The sequence below is a fragment of the Botryllus schlosseri genome, chromosome 7, assembly GCF_051294905.1.
Source record: "Botryllus schlosseri isolate E-star chromosome 7, Bs_hap1, whole genome shotgun sequence".
Classification (NCBI taxonomy): Eukaryota; Metazoa; Chordata; class Ascidiacea; order Stolidobranchia; family Styelidae; genus Botryllus; species Botryllus schlosseri.
The window spans coordinates 353,566-375,812 of record NC_137242.1 but is presented as its reverse complement, the minus strand read 5'-3'; the positions used below and the strand labels follow the sequence as shown (position 1 = coordinate 375,812).

Here is a 22,247-nt window from a genome sequence, read left to right as displayed (position 1 = left end):
GTCACTAAGTGGCGCTGCATGCAAAAATCTTGAAATTCGATCTTTTTAACCAATTAAAATGTCTAATTATCCAATTCTGGGGCTAAGGAATTGAAAAAAAATCAACTTTTTCACTCTAAACTTGATGGTGGCACGGACTTGAAAATCCAAGCAGTATAATGTTAACACAAACATGAATTATTGCAATATGTACTTTGAAGGAGTGTGGTAGATATAAAATCGGATTTTTGAACTATACTTTATTCCGCTAGTTGAAGAAATTGACAACATAGATGAACATGCACAGGCAATGACTGATGAACCAATCCTCTCCGGCTCACTGACATTTGCATAACTTATTCACCATTTTCTTGTTTTGCAAGATTGAAGATTCAGTATTAGATAATTTATATAAAATGGTGGAGATTCGGCACCGTGTGCTTCTGGAGCCCCGCGGCTTCATCCGAGTGATCGAATTTGTCCTGGCGATCGTCACGTTTGCAACTACCGGAGGTTACAACGACATCGGAGTGGGGACACTGAAGTGCAGCGCAGATACGGACGCCAAAACGTTTCAGGTTCCAATCTCATACCCGTTCAATCTTCAAGGGAGTTCGATTCCGGTGAGCACGTGTCTTTATCTAGCTTATCTCAACTCGAATATGGAAAATCACAATTTGTGTTGAACAAGTCATATGACTCGAGAAAATTTATATGACTTGATTCAAGTCTTGTATATCAGGACCGATTTCAGAAAAATGAGCCCGGAAATGTCTTTTATCAGTTTGAATAAACGTGACAACATGAGAGTGAGAAAATCGAGTAGACCTATGTATGAATCAGAGGCCTTTGATATCACCCAAGAGTTTCAAAAAGTGAGTCGAGTCTTACTTGCACAGGATAATGGACAGTGTACACTATGGCTTGGTCTCGAGTCTCAACATTACGACTCTGACTCGCCCTTTTACTCCCTGACTTGGAAATGACTCAACTTGACCCTCGAGTCAAAACTATAAAAGTAAGATTAACCTATGAATCGGAACCTGGTGACATACTTACAATACAACCCTGGTATTGACTCGGATTGCTCATGAATAAACTAAGTCACATGATTCGAGACCCGTCAAAACTCAAAAAACTTTCAACACGCTGCATATGACTCCAGCTCCAACATTCCTCCAAGTTAGTGGTTCTCAAACTGGCGCCCGTGTTCCTTTTGGGGTCCACAAGACAATTTTTTTAGGACTGCAAGGCACCTTCCAAAAAATTCACGCGAAATTTCTGGAGTGTCGGAATTTGAAAATTTATTAAATAATATTATGGTTGAGCTGTCAAAAACTCAACCATACATAGTTGCTCGCAAAGTTCACATTACGTTGACACTATAAAATCGAACATGCTGTTTTTTGTTGTTGATTTTTTAAGGGACCGTTTTGTGATTTTTTTGCTGCTCTAAATCTACCAAGAATATTCTACGTTTGTTACATTTTTTCGTCATTAATACTACCAAAGTGTATCGAACTATTAGTTTGAATTATTTATTCCAAAGTGTTTGCCTTTGCAGTATTCTATAAAAATAAATCTAATTATCCCTTACAATCGCATAAGGATCATTCATGGTTTTTGGTAGGGTTACCAGCGAATTTGGCGTTGGAAATGTAATTAGCTATTATTATTATAAAAGCGTTGCGTCAATATTGCATAAAGGTATTCTAAAATTAATGACTCACTCTAACTCCTCAATAAATTATGCGTGAAGGCGGCATTTGGTGTGTATCTAATAATGTATTCGAGTCCGGGTTATGTTAGGGATAGGGAGAGGTTCGGGGGAGGTTAGGGTAGACTAGGATTAGGATTACGGGTCACCAAGTGCCGTATTCGCTGGTTTTCATTGGTAGGTGTCGTTCTGATTCTATTCAGTTAATTTACAAGGCTGCATCAGCAATATGTGACTGTGACATCTTGCCACTTCCTGATTTCATGGTAAAGAAGCCAGGAAAACTTGATAATTTCTCTAAATGCAACGCTGATATTTACGAATGATTGATTTTAGAAAAGCTGAGTCGGGCTCGGCTATTATTAAACTCTGTTTTCCAAATTATGACTCCAAACGGTGTTGGAAAATCCTGTGACTCCATGAAGAGAAAATTTCTCAAAACTCTGACTCCGCTGCACACTTGGACAACTGGAAAATTTTCAGCTTTTTAAAATTGCATTACAATTGAAATGATCGCTACACTGTTTATTTTTAAAAACTGCACTATAATTACAAATATAGCTATACAATTTTTTTTTCTGAATTTGACTAGAATTAAAATCATAGCTACACAGCTTATTCAAAATAATTAGATTAGAATTAGACTCACTACATTTCTGAAGACACGGAAATTGAATTAAGTTCTGATTGTATTAAATTCTGGTTCATTCTCATCAGCATGAGAACTGGAAATGCCTGTACACTAGGGCTCTTCAAAAATGACGTTTTCTTCTCAAATCGTACTGGCTACTTGACTTGATAAAATCGTTAGGTTAGCTAATTTAAGCCTGCACACCAAATTTGGTTCAATTCCAACCAGTAGCCGCATTGCTACAGGAGAAGAAAGTTTCAATTTATTATATAAAAATAAATAACAAAAAATTTGAAAATCTTCTGTTCACCCCATGAAATTGTTAGGTTGTCTATAGAAACGATGTTCACCAAATTTGGTTCAATTCTAAACAGTAGAAGCGGAGTTATTGCCGTCGAAAAATTTGGATTATGAATAAAATAGTCTTTACTAGAGCCCGACCAATTATCGGCTAGCCGATAATATCGAGTCGATGTCACACTTGGAAAGAAATATCGGTATCGGCCATTGGAGGTAAAAAATATCGGCCATTTTCGTGACGTCATGGTCGTAGGGAGTCAGAGAGACGCGAAGTCTTCACTGAATGTCCGTAAATTATAAAGATGAATGGCGAAGCTGCAATGCACACAGGCCAGTAGCCCTATGTGAAAAATATACTTTCACCGTTATGCCCCAGTGACTTCAGTGGAAATCCCCTTGCGGTGATCGAATATTTTATATAATAAATAGAACCTTTTTTCTCCTGTAGCAATGCGGCTACTGGTTGGAATTGAACCAAATTTGGCGTGTAGGCTTGAATTAGGTAACCTAACAATTTTATCAAGTAGCCAGTGCGATTTGAGGAAAAAAGTCATTTTTGAAGAGCCCTGCTGTAGGCCTACACCAAGCCTGGCTCGTTTCGCACAGCACAGTTCTTATGTAGTAGTTTCAGGAACACCGGCAGTTGAATTGAAATGAAAGCATAAAAAGATTTCACAAATTAGATTATAAATAAATTTTCCGTCATTTCGCTATGATTAGTGTAATGAGACCAGTAGAATTATCTAGTTGTCCAAGCCTGCACCACAGAGGGTTGGAACTGTATGTTTGGTGCGGTGTTTCCTGTGATAATTTGTTGATATCTTTTCAGGTGTTGAGCTGCAACGCCACTGGAAATATCATCGACGCCACCGTCACTCTGGAAGGTGATTTCAGCCCGACGTCTCAATGGTTTGTGTTTGTCGGCGTTATGGCTTTCCTGATCTGTCTGGGTAGCATTGTGTTCTACGTCGCGTTTGAAGTCGAAATGAGAAAGGTGAGGACTAGGGTGCTTGATAAAATTGTTAGGTTACAACGCCGAATTTGGCTAAATTCCAACCTGTAGAACCATTGCTAATAGAAAAGAAAGTTTTGGATATCTTAAATATAAATTAAAATTTTTCAAATTTTACTGGATACCTCATGAAATTGTTAGGTTGTCTAAAAAATCGGTGCTAACAAATTTTTCTCAATTCCAACCCGTAGAAGCAAAGTTATTGGAGTAAAAAGAATTCGGATTTGTATACAAATAGTATTTACAGCGGGAAATTCTATCATTTATTTATTATACAAAAAGCCACCTGAAATACTATTTTTTTGGATTCAAAAATTTGAAGATTATTTTCAACAGCCCAATGGAGGTTAATTTGAATATCAGCCGTTGGAAAAGCTTTTTCATGTATTTGTATTGAAACAATCCACTGACACTCGTCAGCAACGAGTAATTTAAGACGCCCTTGGAGGTACATAACTTCAATATACAATTGAATGGTATATTCTTGTTGAAATGAACCCGAATATTAAAAAGATTTTGCTTCGAATGCGAATTTGTTTGGATATCGTTTTCTCTGCAGGCTCGTGAGCACCTGGTAACGATGACCGACCTCGTGGTGACCGTAATCTGGGCGTTTCTCTGGCTGACTGCGGCCGCCTCGTGGGCTTGGGGAGTGAACCAGGTTTGGAATAGTCGTGTGTGCTTAGTGTTTCATGACAATATGACAAATCACCCATCGGCGTTCACCATGAACGCGTCAAAATTTATTGCGTTCATAACAGGGTTGCAATGACTTGAGTCCTGGCTCGACTCGAGTCACAATTTTTTGTTGACTCGACTTGACTTGTTGAATGAAGCAACACGGTGTATCACCAGCAGTGTATGCACACACTTTTTCTCCATTTTTGGCAAGCTACTTAGTAAGGACAGACACTTTCTACCTGAGAATGTTGGATTAGTAGGAAAGTGTCTTTTGTTGAAAGTTTTTTCATGTAAAAATTGTCAGTTTTCAAGTCAAAACATTTTTTTCAGGCAAAACTACTTCAGGCAGTGCCAACCAGAAATGAAGATAAGTAGTACAATTCGAACATTGTGTCGGTAAATACCTAATTTACATACATTAGGTCAACATTTTCATTTTTAGGTCAAAATCTCCCGTTTTTAGGTCTGACAAATAATAATTAGGATTACTGCTGTTGTTTGAACTCGGAAGTTTTAGCACAAATTAAACTCATTCCGAGTTCAATAAATATCATTCCTCTTGGCCAGTCGGCTTTGCGCCCCACTCAGATACTTTCACGTGATCACGTCCCCCAGTTTGAGTAGCACTGCCCTAAAGCAGTTTTCCACGCCATAAATTTTGACTTGTTCACGGGCACCCCGGACTACTGACAGTCATGTGGAGGATAAGAGAGCTTCCTAGACATTCTGCTTGCGGACTGGTACAATTCAAAAACAAATTTTGTGGACCGGTGGAATCATCAAAATTCAAAGTGATGGCGACTAATTATGGCAAGTCTGTGCCGGGGTTGTAACCAAGTCACAAGGCACCGAGTCACAAGTCAATCTCACTTTTACAGTTTTGACTCGAATTGAGTCGAGTTATTTTCAATTGACCGCCGAGTCAAGTCCGAGTCCAAGTCAGAGAGCAGAGGGTCATGTCCAAGTCATTGTGTTGCCTGCTCGGTGCTCAGTTTCCAGTCAAAGTCTTGTTAAACCCACTTTTTATAACTGCGTTCAATGGTGATATCGAAATGGTTTGCATTTATAATGGTATATTAATTTTCTTCAATTAGAGCAGTTTCTGGTCGCATTTTAAGTCCCGGTACCAATAGACGAAATCCCAATTAAGTGTGGTCGAGTCATTTCTGTATGCGGCTTTCCTTGGATTAGTAGGCTTCATAATCGGCCGAAATGATTAACCTATTGTGATATTGAATAGATCTATCGGCTGCAACATTGCCTATTTGTACTCTCAATTTTTACTACCCCCGTAAAACTGATGTACTGGACATTCTAAGATTAGGAAAATCAATCTTAGATTCCGAGTAATTGTCAGTCGAGTCAATACAACCCTGGTGTGTGTAACTCAAACGCAAATATTGGAAAGACCGATTTGATGGAGATATTTACGGCAGACTTTTTGATTGTAGGTACATGTGGTATAACCAGTTTATTGCGTTTTCCGCAAAGCGAATTCGTGCGAAAAACCCCTGACCTGAAATTTTCCGTTCCGTTATTTTGAAAGAACTGTGACTTCACTGTTTACTAATGTCGCTAAATGGAACCGTCGAAATTGGTTAAAACTTCTTCTAAGTATAACTGGTCTTGAATAGGGGTGCCGTATTTTGGAAATCTGGAAAGGGACACTTTTTCAAAATTTTCAAACTTGCAAAACCGGAGGAAAATCCTGAAAAATGGGTAATTATTCCCACTTTGTTTCTGGTTGACGAGGGCATACGGTAACCCTGGTCTTGAACGTGTTTTAAGCTGCTGTTGAACAGTTCCATCATTGCGACGTGCACTGTGTCTAATTCAGAACGCAGAAATGCAGAAAAATACATGAGAAATCAAGTAAAAATTTTATGCTACATTGCAAAAAATGATTGTCAAGTCTCCAGCTTCTACCACTTCGCAATTAAGACATAAAAATATATCTGGTGGACCGCCTGGAAATCACGACCGACTATGGCTAGATAATTCTAGTTGTCTAATTATACCAATTAGAGCGAAATGCCAGTAATCTTGTCAAATGTTTCTTTGCTCTAATTCTAATCTAATTTCTGAAATCTTTGATTGCTCTCACCCTCTCAGCATAATCTTAATTTAATCTGCTTTTCCTGAAAATGCAACAGGAGATCTGTATCGTGCGGAACGAGACAAGCTTGTTGGACATACATTTGTAATTCTCATGATACGGGGATTAACTCTGATTTGATATGAACTGAACTTTATTCAATTTACAAGTTTTCACAAATTCAGTAGTTCTAATTCTAATCTAATTTTTTAATCTACTTTTGAAAAAAACTGCAGCTCAAATTCTAGTTCTAATCTGGTATGGTAATAATTGTAGCTACAATTCTAATTTGGCAAAACTCTGTCGCTATACTTCTAATTGTAGTCTACTTTTGAAAAAACTTCATCTATAATTCTAGTTCTAATCTAATTGGTAAAAACTGTAACTATGATTATAATTTTAATGGTAAACCAATCTGGAAAAAATGCTGCTAAAATTTTAGTTATAATGAGGACAAGTTCTTGCAACTTTTGCAAGTTTTTTTTACAGCTTCCGGCAGCTTCCCAAATACTCGTAAGATATGTAGAATGGTGTTTTAAACTGTTTGAAGCAATCTTATAGTGCAAGTTTTGTCCATTATTTTCATGCAATTTTTGCAACTTTTTCGATTTTTCATGAAAGTATTTTTGACTTTGGTGAAATACATGGCCAAATTCGACTGAAACACCGTAAATCAGCACCGAAGTAACGCTTTCACGGGTATTTCGGGAGCTGAGCCGGAAAATTGACCTTTTTTTCATTCTAGTCAATTTGGGAAGTTGACCTTTTTTAGTCAACCGAGCAAAATGTGGTCTTTTAGTGCAACTTTTGTCAAAAGTAAATGCAACTATCCGCGGATTTAACTGCAACAAAAACTTGCCCTAGTTATAATCTAATTTGGAAAAGCTGAAAATTTTGCAGAGGTCCAACTCGGTTGACAAGGAACGACAGCTGAGAAGCACTGATGCACTAAACTTGATGAATGGCCGACATGCAATTCTGGCATTTTCATTGCAGGTGAAAATTTATGGCAGCCCGGGAGCTGTGTGTCAGCTGGAGCCTGTGAAAACCGCGGCCAAGGTCGAAGGGGTGGTTTGCACCACCCAAAGCGACCCCAACTACAGCCCTTTGAATGCGTCAGTCGCGTTCGCCTTTCTGAGCTTCGTCGTTTGGGTCGGAAACGTTTGGTTTGTCTATAAGGAGACCCCGTATCATGACGATGGCACCCCGCCGCCCACTGAAATGCCCGCTGCTCAGTAATGGTTTCTAGATTTTGTGTAGAGAATATCAGTTTTTATGTAAAAGAAGTGCTTCGACTAACTTCTTTTTGTGACAGAGATAATTAGGATTTTGGATTAGACCCCCTTTCCAAAGACAAGTCGATATCATGTTGAAGTTTGTTGGAAAGTCGTATGAAAATTAGGAAGTGTCAGAAAGTTCATGTCCAACTAGAAATTCATCATTTATTTTGCCTCTTCACAAAATCCGAGTCCATATCATGGCTAAAATTTGTTCGAATATGGCACGAAAATTGAGAATTTGGATCATGGTTATGTTATGTGTGGTTATTTTAGACAACCCAACAATTTCGTGGGGCCCATGAACAATGTTCCCTCCAATTTTTCACGAGTCTGCGCGCACTCACCAACTCACTGCGTGGTCCCTTGGACAACATTGCGTAACGACTAAAAAAAGGATTTTTTGTGCGCAGCTTGAGAGGTTTTCTGTGCGCATTACGCATGCGCGCAGGGAAACAGTCCCCATGAAAGTGTAGAAGTGTCCATACCCAGCTTGAAAATGATCGTAATCCCATCCTCATCTCTGCCATGCTGTTCAACCAAAGAGTTGTAATTATAACTCACTGTCTAAAATCTTGAGTTTTCGAAACGGCACTGTCGTTTGGAAGCTGATGATATATGTTGGAATCAACGAAATGTGTGCGTCATATCATCCTCGTTGAGAGCTACTTAACGGGGGTTTACTTGGTTCTATTCATGCACATTGTCGTAGACTGCTGTAGTTTGAATTTGTTCGAGAAGCATGCTGCGTGTTGTGAATAGGGTGCAAGGATTTGAGTACTTGAATACGAATTCAGTACGATTTGGGCTGATGCGAGTAGTGGAAGCCAAGTTTGCGAGTACCGTTATGATACGCTTCTTGTCACCGAGAGTTTATTTGTCAACGAAAATCGTAGTTTCTTCCCACAGTTGAAGCCTTAGAACCTCGATTAGTCGTATTTCGGCCGTATGAGACGGCGTTTCTGTGAAGTGATTAATGTCGCCAAGTGCAATGAAATGGGTACGTTCGAAAAAATGTTAAACTATCATTGATGTGATGTGGAATTGGCATTATTCTCTTTGCGGTCACATTAAAGATACTCGTCTGAACTTTCTGCATCATTCAAAGGGTAGCGCGCGAATCGGAACCGAATCACTCAAGTACTCGATGTAGCCCAGCCCCTACTATGAAATGAGCTCCATGCAGTACCGACTCATATCTATTGTTTAATTTGTAATATTTAGCCTTTCTGTTGTGATTGATCGTTACGATTAAATATGTGAGAAAGTTTCTCACTGAAACCACACGCGAGTTTGCGATTTCAGCCCTCGGCGGTCGTTACTGTCAGTATAGGAGCGGCCGTATGTCAGACACCCCACATAATGGTGTTGTTATCGTTAGTGTTCATGGAAAAGAAAGGACGTAGTTTATTTTAGTCCTTGATGTTTTTGCGGCATATACACCGACTCATGATACACATACACACGATCTGCGCATATGCATACCATGAGTGCATGATGTGCATATGCCGCTGGACAAGGACGTGCAGATATAGCCTTTACGGCTTTCTGAGTCATGTACCACCCCTCCATGCTATCCCAGTAATGCATGAGCGCCAAGCAGGGAAGCCATGGATACCAGTGTTACTAATCAGGTCTTTGGTCTGACCGGCCGGGAATCGAACCCACGACCTACCGATCAGACATGGGGTGATTACTTCGTGAATGTAATCGATTGCGATTACGATTACTTCTGAATGACGCGATTACGATTACAGCAAAATCAGAAAGTAGTCGATTACGATTACATTGGAAAAGTAATCACGATTACTCACGATTACATTTATTTTGCATCTTAGAAGTTATATTAGAAGACAATCTATGGAAAAGGCCTAATGAGATAACAACTTTCTTTAAAAAAGACGCGATAATTGCTTGTTATGTCATAAAGTACCCGTTGCCTATTTTATATAGGACGATTTATCCCACCCAACGATTTGCATTCTTGCCAGGTCCACAACTGTCGCACACAAAATAGGGCGAGGAGCGAGCTCGAAGGGGACTCGAAAGTATTTCGTAAACCAACACAAATTATAGACTATTTGCGAGAGATTTCATGAACTTGAAAATTATCTACGAGCATCGCGATTTAAATGTCTCTACTAGATAGCTTGATTTTGAAATACATACGCCAAGAAAAAATGCATGCATAATTTGTAGTAATAGGCATTTAGGTGCCAGTCAATACCGCACCACGTCACACCAAAACACATATGCGGTTTCGGCCAACATGCGAATCCACGAAGTGTGCTACTAATGAAAGACATAGGCCGAAACTTGGGGTATGTGTCCATTGTCAATAGCCGCGCTGGGTGGGCGTGACTAATAGTCCGGTCCTTTCGATCTGAGCCGACAATGCAAATGCCGCCCGGACACCCACAGAGCATTGAAGACACGGCAATTAGTGGGTGCGTCTCACGCAAGTATTTCTTTTAGTTTGCTACGTTTGGGCCACCACAATATCTTTTGATTATACAACAGACCGGAGGTCACGAATTAACAACATACCCTGAAGTAACTAATTATTACAAGATACCAGATGTTATATTCAGGGTTGTAACCAAGTCACAAGGCACCGAGTCACAAGTCAATCTCAGTTTTATAGTTTTGACTCGAGTCAAGTCATTTTCAATTCACCACCGAGTCCAAGTCAGCTAAAATAGGCTCGAGTCCGAGTCACGGTATTATGACTCGAGTCGAGTCCAAGTCATTGTGTTGACTGCTCATATTCCAGTCAATGACTTGTGAAACCCACCCTTTATAACTCTGTTTGATGATATCGAATGGTTCGCATTTATAATATACTAATTTTCCCCACTTTTAGCAGTTCGTGGTCGCCAATTTCAAGTACCAGTACCAATAGTCGAGATCTCAATTGTGTGGTAACTTAACTATTATTCGAAATTACAATGAATTGTCGGTCTTTGAAGTCTGAGTCTCGAGTCATATGACTTGATTCGAGTCATGCGCAATGACTCGAGTCCAAGTCGCGTCAATACACAAATTGACTCGAGTCGAGTCATTTCTGAATTTTGCGAAAATGACTCGAGTCATCAGAAAATCGTGACTCGAGTCGAGTCATTACAACCCTGGTTATAATTATGAATTACGTGCCTCCAGCTCTTCAGGTAAATCTGACCATCGGGGACTGAGAGAGGAATAAAAATAAATAGTAATATAATGCAATTACCAATATTATTAACGAAATTAAATCTTCAACTTGAAAATTTACTACCTTATGGGGGCCTAAGAGCAACGTTTGGAGTGGGGGACGTTTTGCTGTGTTTGTCCTGATTTTAGCTACATGCCACGCTAACATTGTATATAAGCCGATGGCTATGGCCGCAGGCCCAAATGTTGAGTAAAGAAATGTGAAATAACGATTAGCGCCCGTTTCAAGTATAATCATATGAGAATAAGAGAAAGTAAACATATAATTCTGCTTACAACTCAATACAGATAATGTAATGCAAGCGGCCATTACGAGAACCAGATCGGATATGATTTATATCAGCAGTGGTTGATTTTAATGCTTCGTCGTGGAAACCGTAATGTTTTATTTGATGAGTAGGCTACAAAATTTCAAACCTTTGTCCGGTGTACGTTCGTACTACGTAGGCCTACTGCTCGTCAAGCAGCAACGGTCAAACCGCGTTTAACCAAGCATAGCCAAACATCAATACAAAAGTTACTATTTGAAACTAGGCAGAATGGTGGTTAATTATCCTGCTGCGAGGTAGTGGCGTCTGAAATGTATTGATAACCTGATATGTAGTACGGTGAGTGTTCTTACAATCACACCAATGCACATCGAATATCTATTCACTATGTGTGGATAGCTGGATACTTCTTACGCAATGACGAGCAAAGCTAATAGTCCCCTACTGACGTAATATTGAGCAGTGGCATTTGAAAATCTGACGTTTGTGCTATCACTAACTGGTGTAATCCCTCTTCCTTGTTCACGAATGTTCATGTTCAGTCTATCTCATAGTCCTGTACAGAAAAAAAGTAATCGTTCTTTTGCAAAGAAATCGATTAAATATGGGAAGTATAGTCGATTAAGATTACGATTAGGCCTACTTCGGAGTTTTCTCGAATGTAATCGATTGCGATTACGATTACTCGAAAATGCTGTAATCGTCGTAATCGATTACGATTACTAATCGCGATTACCCCATGTCTGCTACCGATCAAGAAGTCGGACGCTTAACGCTATCTTGTCGGTGTAGCTAATAGTGTAACTAATAAAGTTATATTCATTCGCAAGTGGTCGTTAAATAGTGTGAAAGCTACCAAGGTCTTACGTTTATCTCAAGTTAGGCATCAGTTTTGGATTGTATTAGGGTGGAAAGCAAAAAAAAATTTATAGTGATGGATATTGCAGTTGGACGTGAACAAAATTATGCAGTGTCAGAGAAGATATGATGTAAGTAAAGGAAGTATCATATGCTATACTTTCTGAAAAGGCTATGGTCGAGATTTTTCAACTTTCTTTGGTTAAACCGGTTAAATGAGTGTAGTTAATTTGACGATGCTGATTCCGAATTTGTCAGAACTCACTCATCGCGTCACAATTTTTCGCAAAAATCGAATAAAAGCATGAGCGCCTGTTAAGGTCCGTAAATGATACGAAACACATCCTACAACGCTCTATTACGTTGTTGGATTTGAGGTTTTATCTTAAACTAAACCCTATAAAATACAAATAATCAGGATCCTTGGTATTTCTAAGAAATTTTGACGCAACTTCAATGAAAGAGTCGGTATTTTTTCCAAATCCGCCTTCCTAATAAGAAACAGGGAGTTTGGGTGAGTGTTCCGATTTGAGGTCCTAATACTCTCTTCCTACTGTATAAACTCGAGTTAGGAAACATTTCGTGAATATATTTGGAACATGCACCTCTTTGATCAGAGCATTTGAAACTTTTTCATCAGATCCAGTTTAATATATAATGATGGAAATACAACATTAGATTGGTATATTTTTCATTTCAACAAGTCAAACACAACATACAATGCGATGTCATGAACAGATAGAGGTTGTCGAACGACACCCATCAGTAGCAATCCTCGATCCGATACGCAACTAAGAGGAAGGGCAGTACTCGCACACATACAACGACCCGTCGACATAATTATAATCGCGAAAGGTGATCACGTTCGGATCGTCCACAGTCCCGTCTCGGGCCCCTTTACAAAAGTAGTGGCGCCATCCGCGACGTAGGGCTCCCTCTCACCGTTGCCTCCCAAACTAAAGCGCCGCCGACCTGGTAGATATCCAACCAAACATCGCCCGACAATTCGAGAAGGTCAACGAACAGCGCTCTGGGATGAAACAGGCATTCACGGCGTGGCGTCGAACAGATTGCGTCACTCACTGGCGATCAGCCGCGCTCCTCGCGTTCTGATTAGCGAGGTAGACGCCTGTAACGTCGCAAGCGGTAAGTGCGTCTTCCAACGTGGCAGTGTTTTCCCCCGCCTCGTAGCAACAACCTTTGTATTGAAGCCAGCCCTGATACGCTGCCTGAAACAGAGCAGTTGCGGCGACCACGGAAGAGAGACGCAGAACATATTTACCGGAACCCGGACAATCCGCTGCACGCCGTTGTGGACGTGGTCGTTGTCCTCTTTATCGTATCTGGCGTCTGTAGCGCCACCGCAGTCGTCCGTGGCGAGAGCAGACGTGAACGAGACATGCGTCTGCAGTTTCAAGTTGGGTGGGACAAACAAGCCGCTATACGAGCTTACTTGTAAGCCGGGTTGTATCTTGGAACCGCAATGTACTGGGTCGACCGGAGAGGCCGCACCGCTGCATGCCTGCTTTCTGGTTGATGCGGTTCGGCGCTAGAGACGAACCTGAAAGCCACAAACGCCACCGCTGTCATGATGATAAAACTTGCCACGGATCTCATGCCGAGCGCCAAGTATACGCTCTCAACGTGACGATTTCAAACCTGACTCTACGTCAAACTGGCAAGTCGTTGTTGCAGGTTGTCCATCGAAGAATCAACGGAGACGTTCATTTCTACCGAAATTGGACTGATTACGTTAAAGCATTCGGGAATCCTGAAGGAGATTTCTGGCTCGGTAGGATGGTTTCGAATTTCGTCTTATCCGGCTGTTCCCAACCAATCGCCCCCTTCTCAAGCTCGAAACAAATTTTCGGTCCCCAATATTTACGGATCCCAAAAAGAGGACATGTATAACGGGAAATTTTGCCATCTAACTGTGATCGCTGGTGAAGTGACTCCAAATAAGGTCATTTTTCCGGGTTGGTGCTCCGAAAACCGGTTTGCGCGTCCATTTTCCGTTTCATTATGACCAGGGCGATTTTTTGACCTAGAAATGAAAGATTTTGACGTAAAAAATGACAATTTTAACATTTTTTTACCTGAAGAGCTTCTTGGAGGTACAGAACTTGAATATACAATTGAATAGTATATTCATATTGAAATGAATATACTATTCAATGGTATATTTTTTACCTCCAAAAAGTTAATTTTGACTAAATTTATACCTCATGTATGTAAATCAGGGGTTTTCCAACACAGTGTAAGAAAAATCCCTATGAATAATTCCAGTCACAACACGCAATATGGTATAAATACTTAGGGTTAGTTGTAGCACAACAAAAGGCGCGAAGCCGACGACACCAAATTTCGAGACGGGCAGACCTGACTTAAACAGTCTACTTCGGTTTATGGCATTTTTGCGTTGAAAAATAAAAACCAACGCGTTGGGATTTGAAATCGACATGACCAGGAAATCTGACGGAACTCACGAAATAATTTTGGGCCTTTTCGAGCTCGATTATCATGTAGCATATATATATTCCCAAAAATAATGTTATTATGTTGATGTACGAAAATATTATGAGCCTATACGCCAAACCTTCAAAATTCCTGACATTTAGGCATATTTTAGAAATTCCTCCCAGACGCAAGCTTGAACAGTGAAATTCCGGACATGTCCGGGAAGTTCCGGACGTATGGCAACCCTACTCTAATTCTAATCTAATTTGGAAAAAGCCGTGTAGTCAGCGAATAGTGCTTTTCGAGACTCCGAATCCCACCGACAACTTTAGTGTCTGAGGAAAACTCCCTCCGACTCCGAAGAGCTCAATCCCAGACTCCGAAGAATCTCAGGTATCCGAAACAGTGGCAAGCATGGTACATGTGATAATTTGGTTGGCCTCGTAGTATTGTTTACTCTCCAGTCCCCAATTGTAGTGCAGATAGCTGATTTTCATGCATTTATTTGGCAATCATTTTTGCATGTTACCCGTCATATTACTGCTTTACAAGGTGTCAACTGTCTGTGCTTTGGTTTGCAATCATAATCAATAGTGTATTCTGGTCAGACCTATCCAAAGGTGTCGGAGACAAAAGTTACAATACTCCGAAAAAATATCTGTTGTAAACTCCGACTGTCACAAAATCGGCAAAACTCCGCTCCGATGCTCATCACTGAGCTCTAATTCCAATCTAATTCAGAAAAGCTGAAAATTTTCTGGTTGTGCAAGTCTGCGACGAGTTGACCCGCGACTCGGAGGTAGAGACTAGAGGGTAGAGACTCGGACCCAACCCTGGTTCATTCCCACAAACGCCGCTCAAAAATCGCGTGTTCCATAAATATTTTGTGTATTCGACAGGAAAGAAGTACAGCCAAAAAAAGCAAACTCTGTCTCAAGACGAACAGAATCGAAGCACAGTGCGTGACAGAAGCTCACATGACAAGCCCGGCCTCAGACCGCGAGTCTTCATCGCCGAACGGCTCTTGCATAAATAGAAAGGTCGCGCTAATCGGACTCCGATCTACGCCGATGTTTCCATCAGAGATGAGCGCATTTTAAAATTCAGAATCAATTTCGACCAAGTCCCAATCGTATCGTAATTTGTTCACATCGAAAATCCATCTTCAAGATGGTCGCAAGTCCGGATGTCCGCCAGATCTGGGAACTTCAAGGCGGGCAAATAGCGCGATCACAACGGGAAATTCTGAGCTTCAGGGTCAGCTTGCGGCGAGTTTTCGACTCGTTTGTAGATTTTGCCGCCGTTGATCAGCTCCTTGTCGTCCGGAGTCGCGATCACGTTCAACGTGATCCTGAAAGAGACCAGGTTCAACCCGAGTCAACGTTTTAACGACGTTTTGAACAGACCTTTTGTTTTTGTTCCTCCGATATCGAACGAACGCGATTCCACAGACCGTGCAGAAAACCAACCCGACCAAAACCACGATGGCGCCGATCACAAATCCCGACATTTTGCCTGAACAACATCAACTAATCATTCTACAATGAACAGAAAACGAAAATGTAAGCGGCAACAAACCTGCGTCATGAGTCGGACTTTCTCTCGAAGTCGTCGTTTTAGAGATCGTAGATATTTTCGAGATCGCGCTCAACAGACCGGTGCTCGTGCCACTTCGTGACATCACAGTAGTCGTGTGTATGTCGTGTGTAGTCGTGTAGTCCTGGACGGAAAATGACTCATGCTCATGTCTGTAGCTAGCCTAGCAATCAGTAAGACAGGATTGTAATGACTCGACTCACGAATTTATGGTGACTCGATTAATTTTTTCAAATACAACAAGTGACTCAATTCGTGCATTGACTCGACTTGTACTCGAGTTATTGGTACGACTAGGCCAGGTCATTTGACTGGAGACTCTGACGGCCAATAGAGAGCTTTCATCGTCACTTTGAAGAATATCAAGTTAGCACATTAGAGGTATTACTGGTATTTCGGCTATCAGTACTGGTACTTGATAAATAGGGCCAGAAACTGTTAAGAGTGCGAAAAATTACCATATTAGGAATGCGGGGCATTCAATATCACCTGAGCATAGCTGAATAAAGGTGGTAGAACATGACTTGAACCCAAAACGGAACAGTGAACGCAACACTACGACTCGGATTTGACCCTGACTTTACTCGAGTCAATACATTTGAAAGTGAGATGGTCTTATGACTCAAGAACTTCGTGACTTGATTACAACCTACAGCAAAAGAGGTCTGGCAAACGTGCATTCACTGTTGCAGAAATCAGTTTATTGCAGTGAAGAAATCAGTGCATTTGATCGGCGATTGCGTGCGGACATGATTTGTAAAAAACAGCAGCAAAAGCAGTGGAAATAGTCTACAAAAGACTTACATAGAACTACAGAATTGTGTACGTTTCAACGATACCAGCATTATGAAAATACAGTGAAACACAAAACATGATCACAGTCCCGATATCTACTAAACGGGAGTTAGCTTCGTGTAATTATAGGAGACCGACAGTCTTTGCATCTGACCTATCGGCTTCGGGTTTTATTCGATTTCCATCATCAATTTATTGGCAAAACGGATGGGAAAACCACTAGCAAGCAAATAGATCATCACCGAGCCACAATTTTGAGTTTGAAAGTAAAAAAGTCTTCATTCAAGCATCAGATTTAGCTCGTTTTCCGCGTTTGCGATTCTTCTTGCTCTTTTTACTTTTATTCTTCTTATTTTTGCCGCGTTTGAGCGCTTTCGCCTTCTGTCTCCGGAGTTTTCGTTCGCGACGACGCTCTTCCTTCGACTTGCGGTTTTTCTTGTTTCGTTTTTTCCCTTTCTTGGATTTTCGAGGTTTCGCGACCTTTGCATTTGCTGATTCAGGCTTCGAAGTCGTACTTTGTTCGGGCAGCGTGGACTTGTTTGCGACTTTTCCCTGATGCAGGAGAATCTCAATCGTCATTCGTTTTCAGACAAAATTCAGCTACACCCCGTCACATATCAACCCAAAACTCGAAAGACATTTGAGATTCCCCTGCAATTTTCACATTTTGTGAACACTGTTTTACGTAGTCGGTCCTTATAACAGCACCTAACAAGTCAACTCAATCCTAATGTTGGTCAGCTAACATCTGGACTAGAGCCCAACCGATTGCTATTGGTCAGCCGATAATATACAGTCGATTTCACACATCAAAAAAAATATCGTGGGGTGGTAAGGGTGTGACAGAACTAGAATTTGCGACTGCTAGCCTGGGAATACCGATCAATTAAATAGCTTACAGGTGTCCAGATATTCTAGTTAATTTCATGTCCAAGCGTAGCAATGGCTGTAAAGCTCTTGAAATAAATGCTCTCAAGTTTTGGAAATGCACCGTAAGCCAGATCATCTTTTGAATATCGGCCAAATACATCAAGATTATCAGGGGTTATCAGTTATAGGTTTTATCAGAATCGGCTAAAAATACAATTTAATCGGATGGGCTCTATGCCACTAATATATGTTCAATGTCTCGAGTCAGTATGACATCACAGCCGACACGAAGTTCCGGCCAGCGCTAGATATCATATTTCTACACAGAAGATTACAATCGCGAAATTTTGCACGCCTATAGAAATTGACATTTTTATTACCGAATCTAGGTCCCGTTGCCTTGCATTTTCGAAGTACTCACATTTGTGATTTGCTCACGGGAACAGCAGCATTACGAAATACGTTGCTTATTTCCAAATCACACCATTCACCAGCTAGTCAGCCGGTCACTTGCATAATGGAATGTATGCCACATACCCCCAAAAAATTCCTAGGCATGCGTGGCATACCTAGCATACCTGAGTTCAGCGCCTATGGACCTAAGCTAATTTGGGGTATGTATACATTGTGCATGTTGGCTATGTAATAAAGTACAATCTGCAGATGTGGTGAAACTAGTCAGCAAAGCTACTCGCGTCCAATTAGATGAAGCTCCAAACTATTTCAAATAGAAGTAGAATATCCTTGCTTCCAATACCGCTTCGGCTGATTAGTAATTTGTGCAACTGTACATTGCCTACATGCCAAAAGTAGACGGACCGGAGAATCCTCTTCAGCAAATAACTTACCGATTCATAATCTTCACTTTCCTCATCCTGTTCGTCCAGTGGCAATCCTGAGAGAATGATCATTAATTAGCCGTTCGCTCGTTTGAGCACGACTCGGCAAGGCAAACCTACCATTTTTATCCACAATCTCGTAAACGGCTTTGAATCCTTTTCCATTCAGGAAAAAGGCGTCGGATTCGAATGTCACCACAATCTCGTTGGCTTCACTTTTAATGACTTCGGGGGGACTTCGCTTGTCGCAATACCTTATACTTGTGGTTCCATTATCGACAGTTACGTAATCGTGTTGGCATGTCATAAACATATTGTTCAAATCCAATTTCGGAAAACGGAGTTCGACAAAGTTTCCTTCTTCCCCGTGAATTGTCCATTTGCAATACCTCGAATGGCCGTGATCCTTAGGGTAGTTGGGTGATGTAAAAGTGCCGCTGTTGTCCGTCAATATTACATCCCCGCAATCCTGCGGAAAAAAAATATAGTCAATGACACAGCAACATTGAAACCGGATTTAGACAATTAGAAAATAGCCAGGGTTGTAATGAGTTGCAATTCTTGACTCGACTTGTACTCGAGTCATTGCGCATGACTCGACACATTCTGTATGACTTAATTCAAGTCTCGTACATCAGGACCGACAATTGAAAACTAGGCCAAGTCTTTTATCCGTTTCAATGAACATGTTTAGAGAGAGAAAAATGAGTCTATTATCAATCCGAGGCCGTCGATATCACTCAAAAATTTCACAGAAGCGAGTTGAACGTGACTTGGACTCGATACTGAACAGTAAACACTACGACTCGGGCTTGACCATTTGTTTTCTTACTTGGACTCGATTGAAAACCACTTGACTTGACTCGAGTCAAAACTATAAGTCAAATTAACTTGTGACTCGGAACCATTGACATATACACAAAATTAGATGAATCTTTAATTAGATGTAATTAGAAAACCTGACTAACGGGATTTCACTTCAATTAGACCACTGGAATTATGTAGTCTGGTTACGAACAGATGTAACCAGTAACAAAGCACTTCTGATTTTGAAAGTACTCAAGTAATTTGCTCTACCCGTAGTACTTACTCAAGTAAATCTGATTTTACTGTAGTACTTCTACTTCACCATATATTGTGACTTCCTTACATTTCATTTTGTACAGTTTGTCTGAGAAGTACTACATATTTCCATGAATAAAGCCGAGGGACATAAAAATCTGGGTACTTTTTTTCACGCATTGGTGACTTTTCCGAAACTACTCACTTTAGTAATTTTCAAAGTCATGATATTCTAATTGGGTAGTTTGTAACCAGAATTATGAAGTTGAATAAGTCTGACTGAAATATGCTCTTACCTGGCTATAAACCCGGGCAGTCATCAGCAAGACGAGAACGGCCGTTCCAGATGTAAACGAAATCATTGTGCTATCTAGTGATTCAACTAAAAATAACTGGAAAAATATCAGGCATTGTTGACTTTATGGAAAGAAATCGACTTAAAATGGAACACAATTATGTACTTATATATTATGATACAAAACTTCATTGCTAATGATGTTAACTTCTGCCTTGCTACTCAAGCTGAAGTAGAAGTAATTATGTAAATTTCTACTCAAGTAGCAGTAGCGATCTCCAAGTAAAACAATAAGTATTCTAGGCATAGTTTTGCCTGAAAAAAAGGAAAACTGTGAAGTAGAAGTAGTATAAAATGTTTACCAATCGAGGATAACCTACTTGAGTACTTTTACAAAGTAGAAGTACTTCTTTATTGACCACCTATGGTATTCATTCAAAGATGGAATGTCAATTATTTCCAAATGAACAAAATCATGATGGCACACCTATATTGATAGCTGCCACACCCAATTGACTGTAGTGTAGGCTAGCCGCTGTCTTGATATATTGAGTCGTTAAGTCAGGATATTTAGAGCTGAATTGACAGAGAGTGCTGTGAGTCACAGGCCGGCAAAGTGCTGACCTGATTTTTCATGAACTGACCATGCCATGTCCCATCCTGAAGCCGAGTATCATAGCCTGAACAACATCATGAAAGTTCAAAAAACTAGTACACAAGCCTCAAGTTCCACAAATTATTATCACATAGTATATAGATAACGGTACACCTTGGTTCTGGTAAAGAGTAGGGCTGGGCAAAATCGAGTACCTGAGTGATTCGATTCTGAATCACGTAATATGCTTCGAGTCGAGTAATCGAGTATCACTTATTATGACGTCACAACAGGATGTACTATGTCGAAGTCCAAATATGAACCTTTTATGCCACCACAAAGAACGTAATGCCTGTTATCCATCACATTAATGATGCTTTGGTATATTTTCCTCCATACCGATGTCATAGCACTTCTTAACATTTTTTTTTGGATGATAATGACTTCGAAAATGTGCTATTTCCAGTAACGTTCGTAGCTTTGTACTGTGCCTGGTATGCTGAAACACGGATAATCAAGGTTTCACGGCTTCCTCAGTGGAAAATAGTATCAAAACTATAATTCTCGTCAGTAAATTAACTTTCAGTTGCGAGGACCGTATAATTTCAGTACTCGAAAAAATCGTCTTTTACTACTCGACTCGAATCATTAGAATTACTACTCGATTCAGATTCGAGTACTCGAATCATTTTGCCCAGCCCTAGTAAAGAGGCACTTCGGCACCAAGAATCCAAAGCAGGTACCTTCAGTCCTTCATGTGACATACTACAGACTGATTGCTTTCACGATGTACAAACAACTTGATTGGACGTAAAGCTCTCACAACCCACAATAATTGTTTTGCCAACAACGTTCGAGTGCACGGCACACTTTGTCTATCATATTAATTGTTCGAACGACCGCAAAGAACATCGAATATTGACATGGTGGTCTGCCAATGTGACAAGCTCGTATTTTATCGCTATAGTTATTCGTTGCATACCATGTAACAGACATTCAGTCTGCTTCCAAAGAACTTGTGCCCGGTAACGATGAACAATATAAACGTGAGGTGAGGTCATTATACGCGACATACCGGTACGCGCCTCTCGACTCACGTAACTTCATGTAACATGAAATAGACAAGCCGAATAACTAGGATAACTGAATAATACAATTGAATAATACATCCATATCGAAATGAACCCGAATATTTTCGGCGTACACTCGTCAGGGGTAATCGTAGCCGACTATAGTGTCGGCCGAAAATATTCCGGTATATTTCAATACGAGTATAATACTTGAAGTTCCGCACCTTCAAGAACCACTTCTAATAACGAAAGTACAAGTAAATCCAAGCTACAGTGCAAACAGTCGTACATGCGATATGGCATTACGATTTATTCGTTATTGGTAAGGCTGTCTTCGGTTAGCATTTTCGGTTACTTATATTAGGCTAATACAGCCCTCGGCTTACTTCGACCAAAACTAATCATCACGTAGAGAAAAGTAATATATCGCAACGGGTGTAGTATCACAAAGCAAACTCCTGCATCCATAATCGGGAATCATTTCATAAACACTGAGCCTGAGAGGGGGCACGCATCCTAAAATATATTCAGCAGGCTTATGAGAAACAGGCGTGCCGCTTGACGATACCCGGCAGAATATCGGACCACTTTTAGTTTGACCAATCACAAACCGTCTGGGGAGAATTACGTCATTCCATT

General features: G+C 40.5%; 3 protein-coding genes across 5 annotated transcripts; 1 reads left to right on the top strand and 2 right to left on the bottom strand.

Annotated features, from left to right (window-relative positions):
* The first annotated feature begins 329 nt into the window (after positions 1-329).
* LOC145442499 (synaptophysin-like) lies at positions 330-8,976 on the top strand. The gene is made up of 4 exons (XM_080320433.1): positions 330-602; positions 3,457-3,621; positions 4,199-4,300; positions 7,412-8,976. Exons 1-4 carry the CDS (start codon positions 396-398, stop codon positions 7,652-7,654), a joined length of 717 nt encoding a protein of 238 aa, XP_080176559.1. The 5' UTR covers positions 330-395; the 3' UTR covers positions 7,655-8,976.
* A 3,796-nt stretch (positions 8,977-12,772) lies between these two features.
* LOC145442503 (uncharacterized) lies at positions 12,773-15,219 on the bottom strand. Its single transcript, XM_080320439.1, has 3 exons — positions 13,312-15,219; positions 13,113-13,258; positions 12,773-13,059 (listed from the first exon to the last, which is right to left on the bottom strand). Exons 1-3 carry the CDS (start codon positions 13,428-13,430, stop codon positions 12,986-12,988), a joined length of 339 nt encoding a protein of 112 aa, XP_080176565.1. The 5' UTR covers positions 13,431-15,219; the 3' UTR covers positions 12,773-12,985.
* Positions 15,220-15,357: 138 nt separating this feature from the next.
* On the bottom strand, positions 15,358-20,108 carry LOC145442496 (adhesion G-protein coupled receptor G6-like). 3 transcript variants are annotated; one of them, XM_080320426.1, is made up of 6 exons: positions 19,945-20,097; positions 18,707-19,055; positions 18,584-18,642; positions 16,065-16,200; positions 15,893-16,001; positions 15,358-15,837 (listed from the first exon to the last, which is right to left on the bottom strand). In XM_080320426.1, exons 1-6 carry the CDS (start codon positions 20,008-20,010, stop codon positions 15,717-15,719), a joined length of 840 nt encoding a protein of 279 aa, XP_080176552.1. In that variant the 5' UTR covers positions 20,011-20,097; the 3' UTR covers positions 15,358-15,716. The 3 variants fall into 3 exon arrangements, with proteins under 3 accessions (XP_080176552.1, XP_080176553.1, XP_080176554.1); XM_080320427.1 differs by having other exon boundaries at positions 16,065-16,188; XM_080320428.1 differs by lacking the exons at positions 15,358-15,837; positions 15,893-16,001; positions 16,065-16,200 and adding an exon at positions 16,762-17,429 and having other exon boundaries at positions 18,596-18,642; positions 19,945-20,108.
* Between the last annotated feature and the right edge of the window lie 2,139 nt (positions 20,109-22,247).

Bases quoted from the DNA above. Each gene is read 5' to 3' on its own strand.
- LOC145442496 (XM_080320426.1), bottom strand. From the start codon at position 20,010: ATGATTTCGTTTACATCTGGAACGGCCGTTCTCGTCTTGCTGATGACT. The intron at 18,643-18,706 runs GTAGGTTTGCCT...TCATTCTCTCAG, and splicing joins CGAGATTGTGGATAAAAATG to GATTGCCACTGGACGAACAG. The intron at 16,002-16,064 runs GTTTGTTGCCGC...GATGTTGTTCAG, and splicing joins AAGTCCGACTCATGACGCAG to GCAAAATGTCGGGATTTGTG.
- LOC145442499 (XM_080320433.1), top strand. From the start codon at position 396: ATGGTGGAGATTCGGCACCGTGTGCTTCTGGAGCCCCGCGGCTTCATC. The intron at 603-3,456 runs GTGAGCACGTGT...ATATCTTTTCAG, and splicing joins TTCAAGGGAGTTCGATTCCG to GTGTTGAGCTGCAACGCCAC. The intron at 4,301-7,411 runs GTTTGGAATAGT...TTTTCATTGCAG, and splicing joins GGGCTTGGGGAGTGAACCAG to GTGAAAATTTATGGCAGCCC.
- LOC145442503 (XM_080320439.1), bottom strand. From the start codon at position 13,430: ATGTCTCGTTCACGTCTGCTCTCGCCACGGACGACTGCGGTGGCGCTA. The intron at 13,259-13,311 runs GTAAATATGTTC...GCTCTGTTTCAG, and splicing joins AGCGGATTGTCCGGGTTCCG to GCAGCGTATCAGGGCTGGCT. The intron at 13,060-13,112 runs GTGAGTGACGCA...GTTTCATCCCAG, and splicing joins AGGAGCGCGGCTGATCGCCA to AGCGCTGTTCGTTGACCTTC.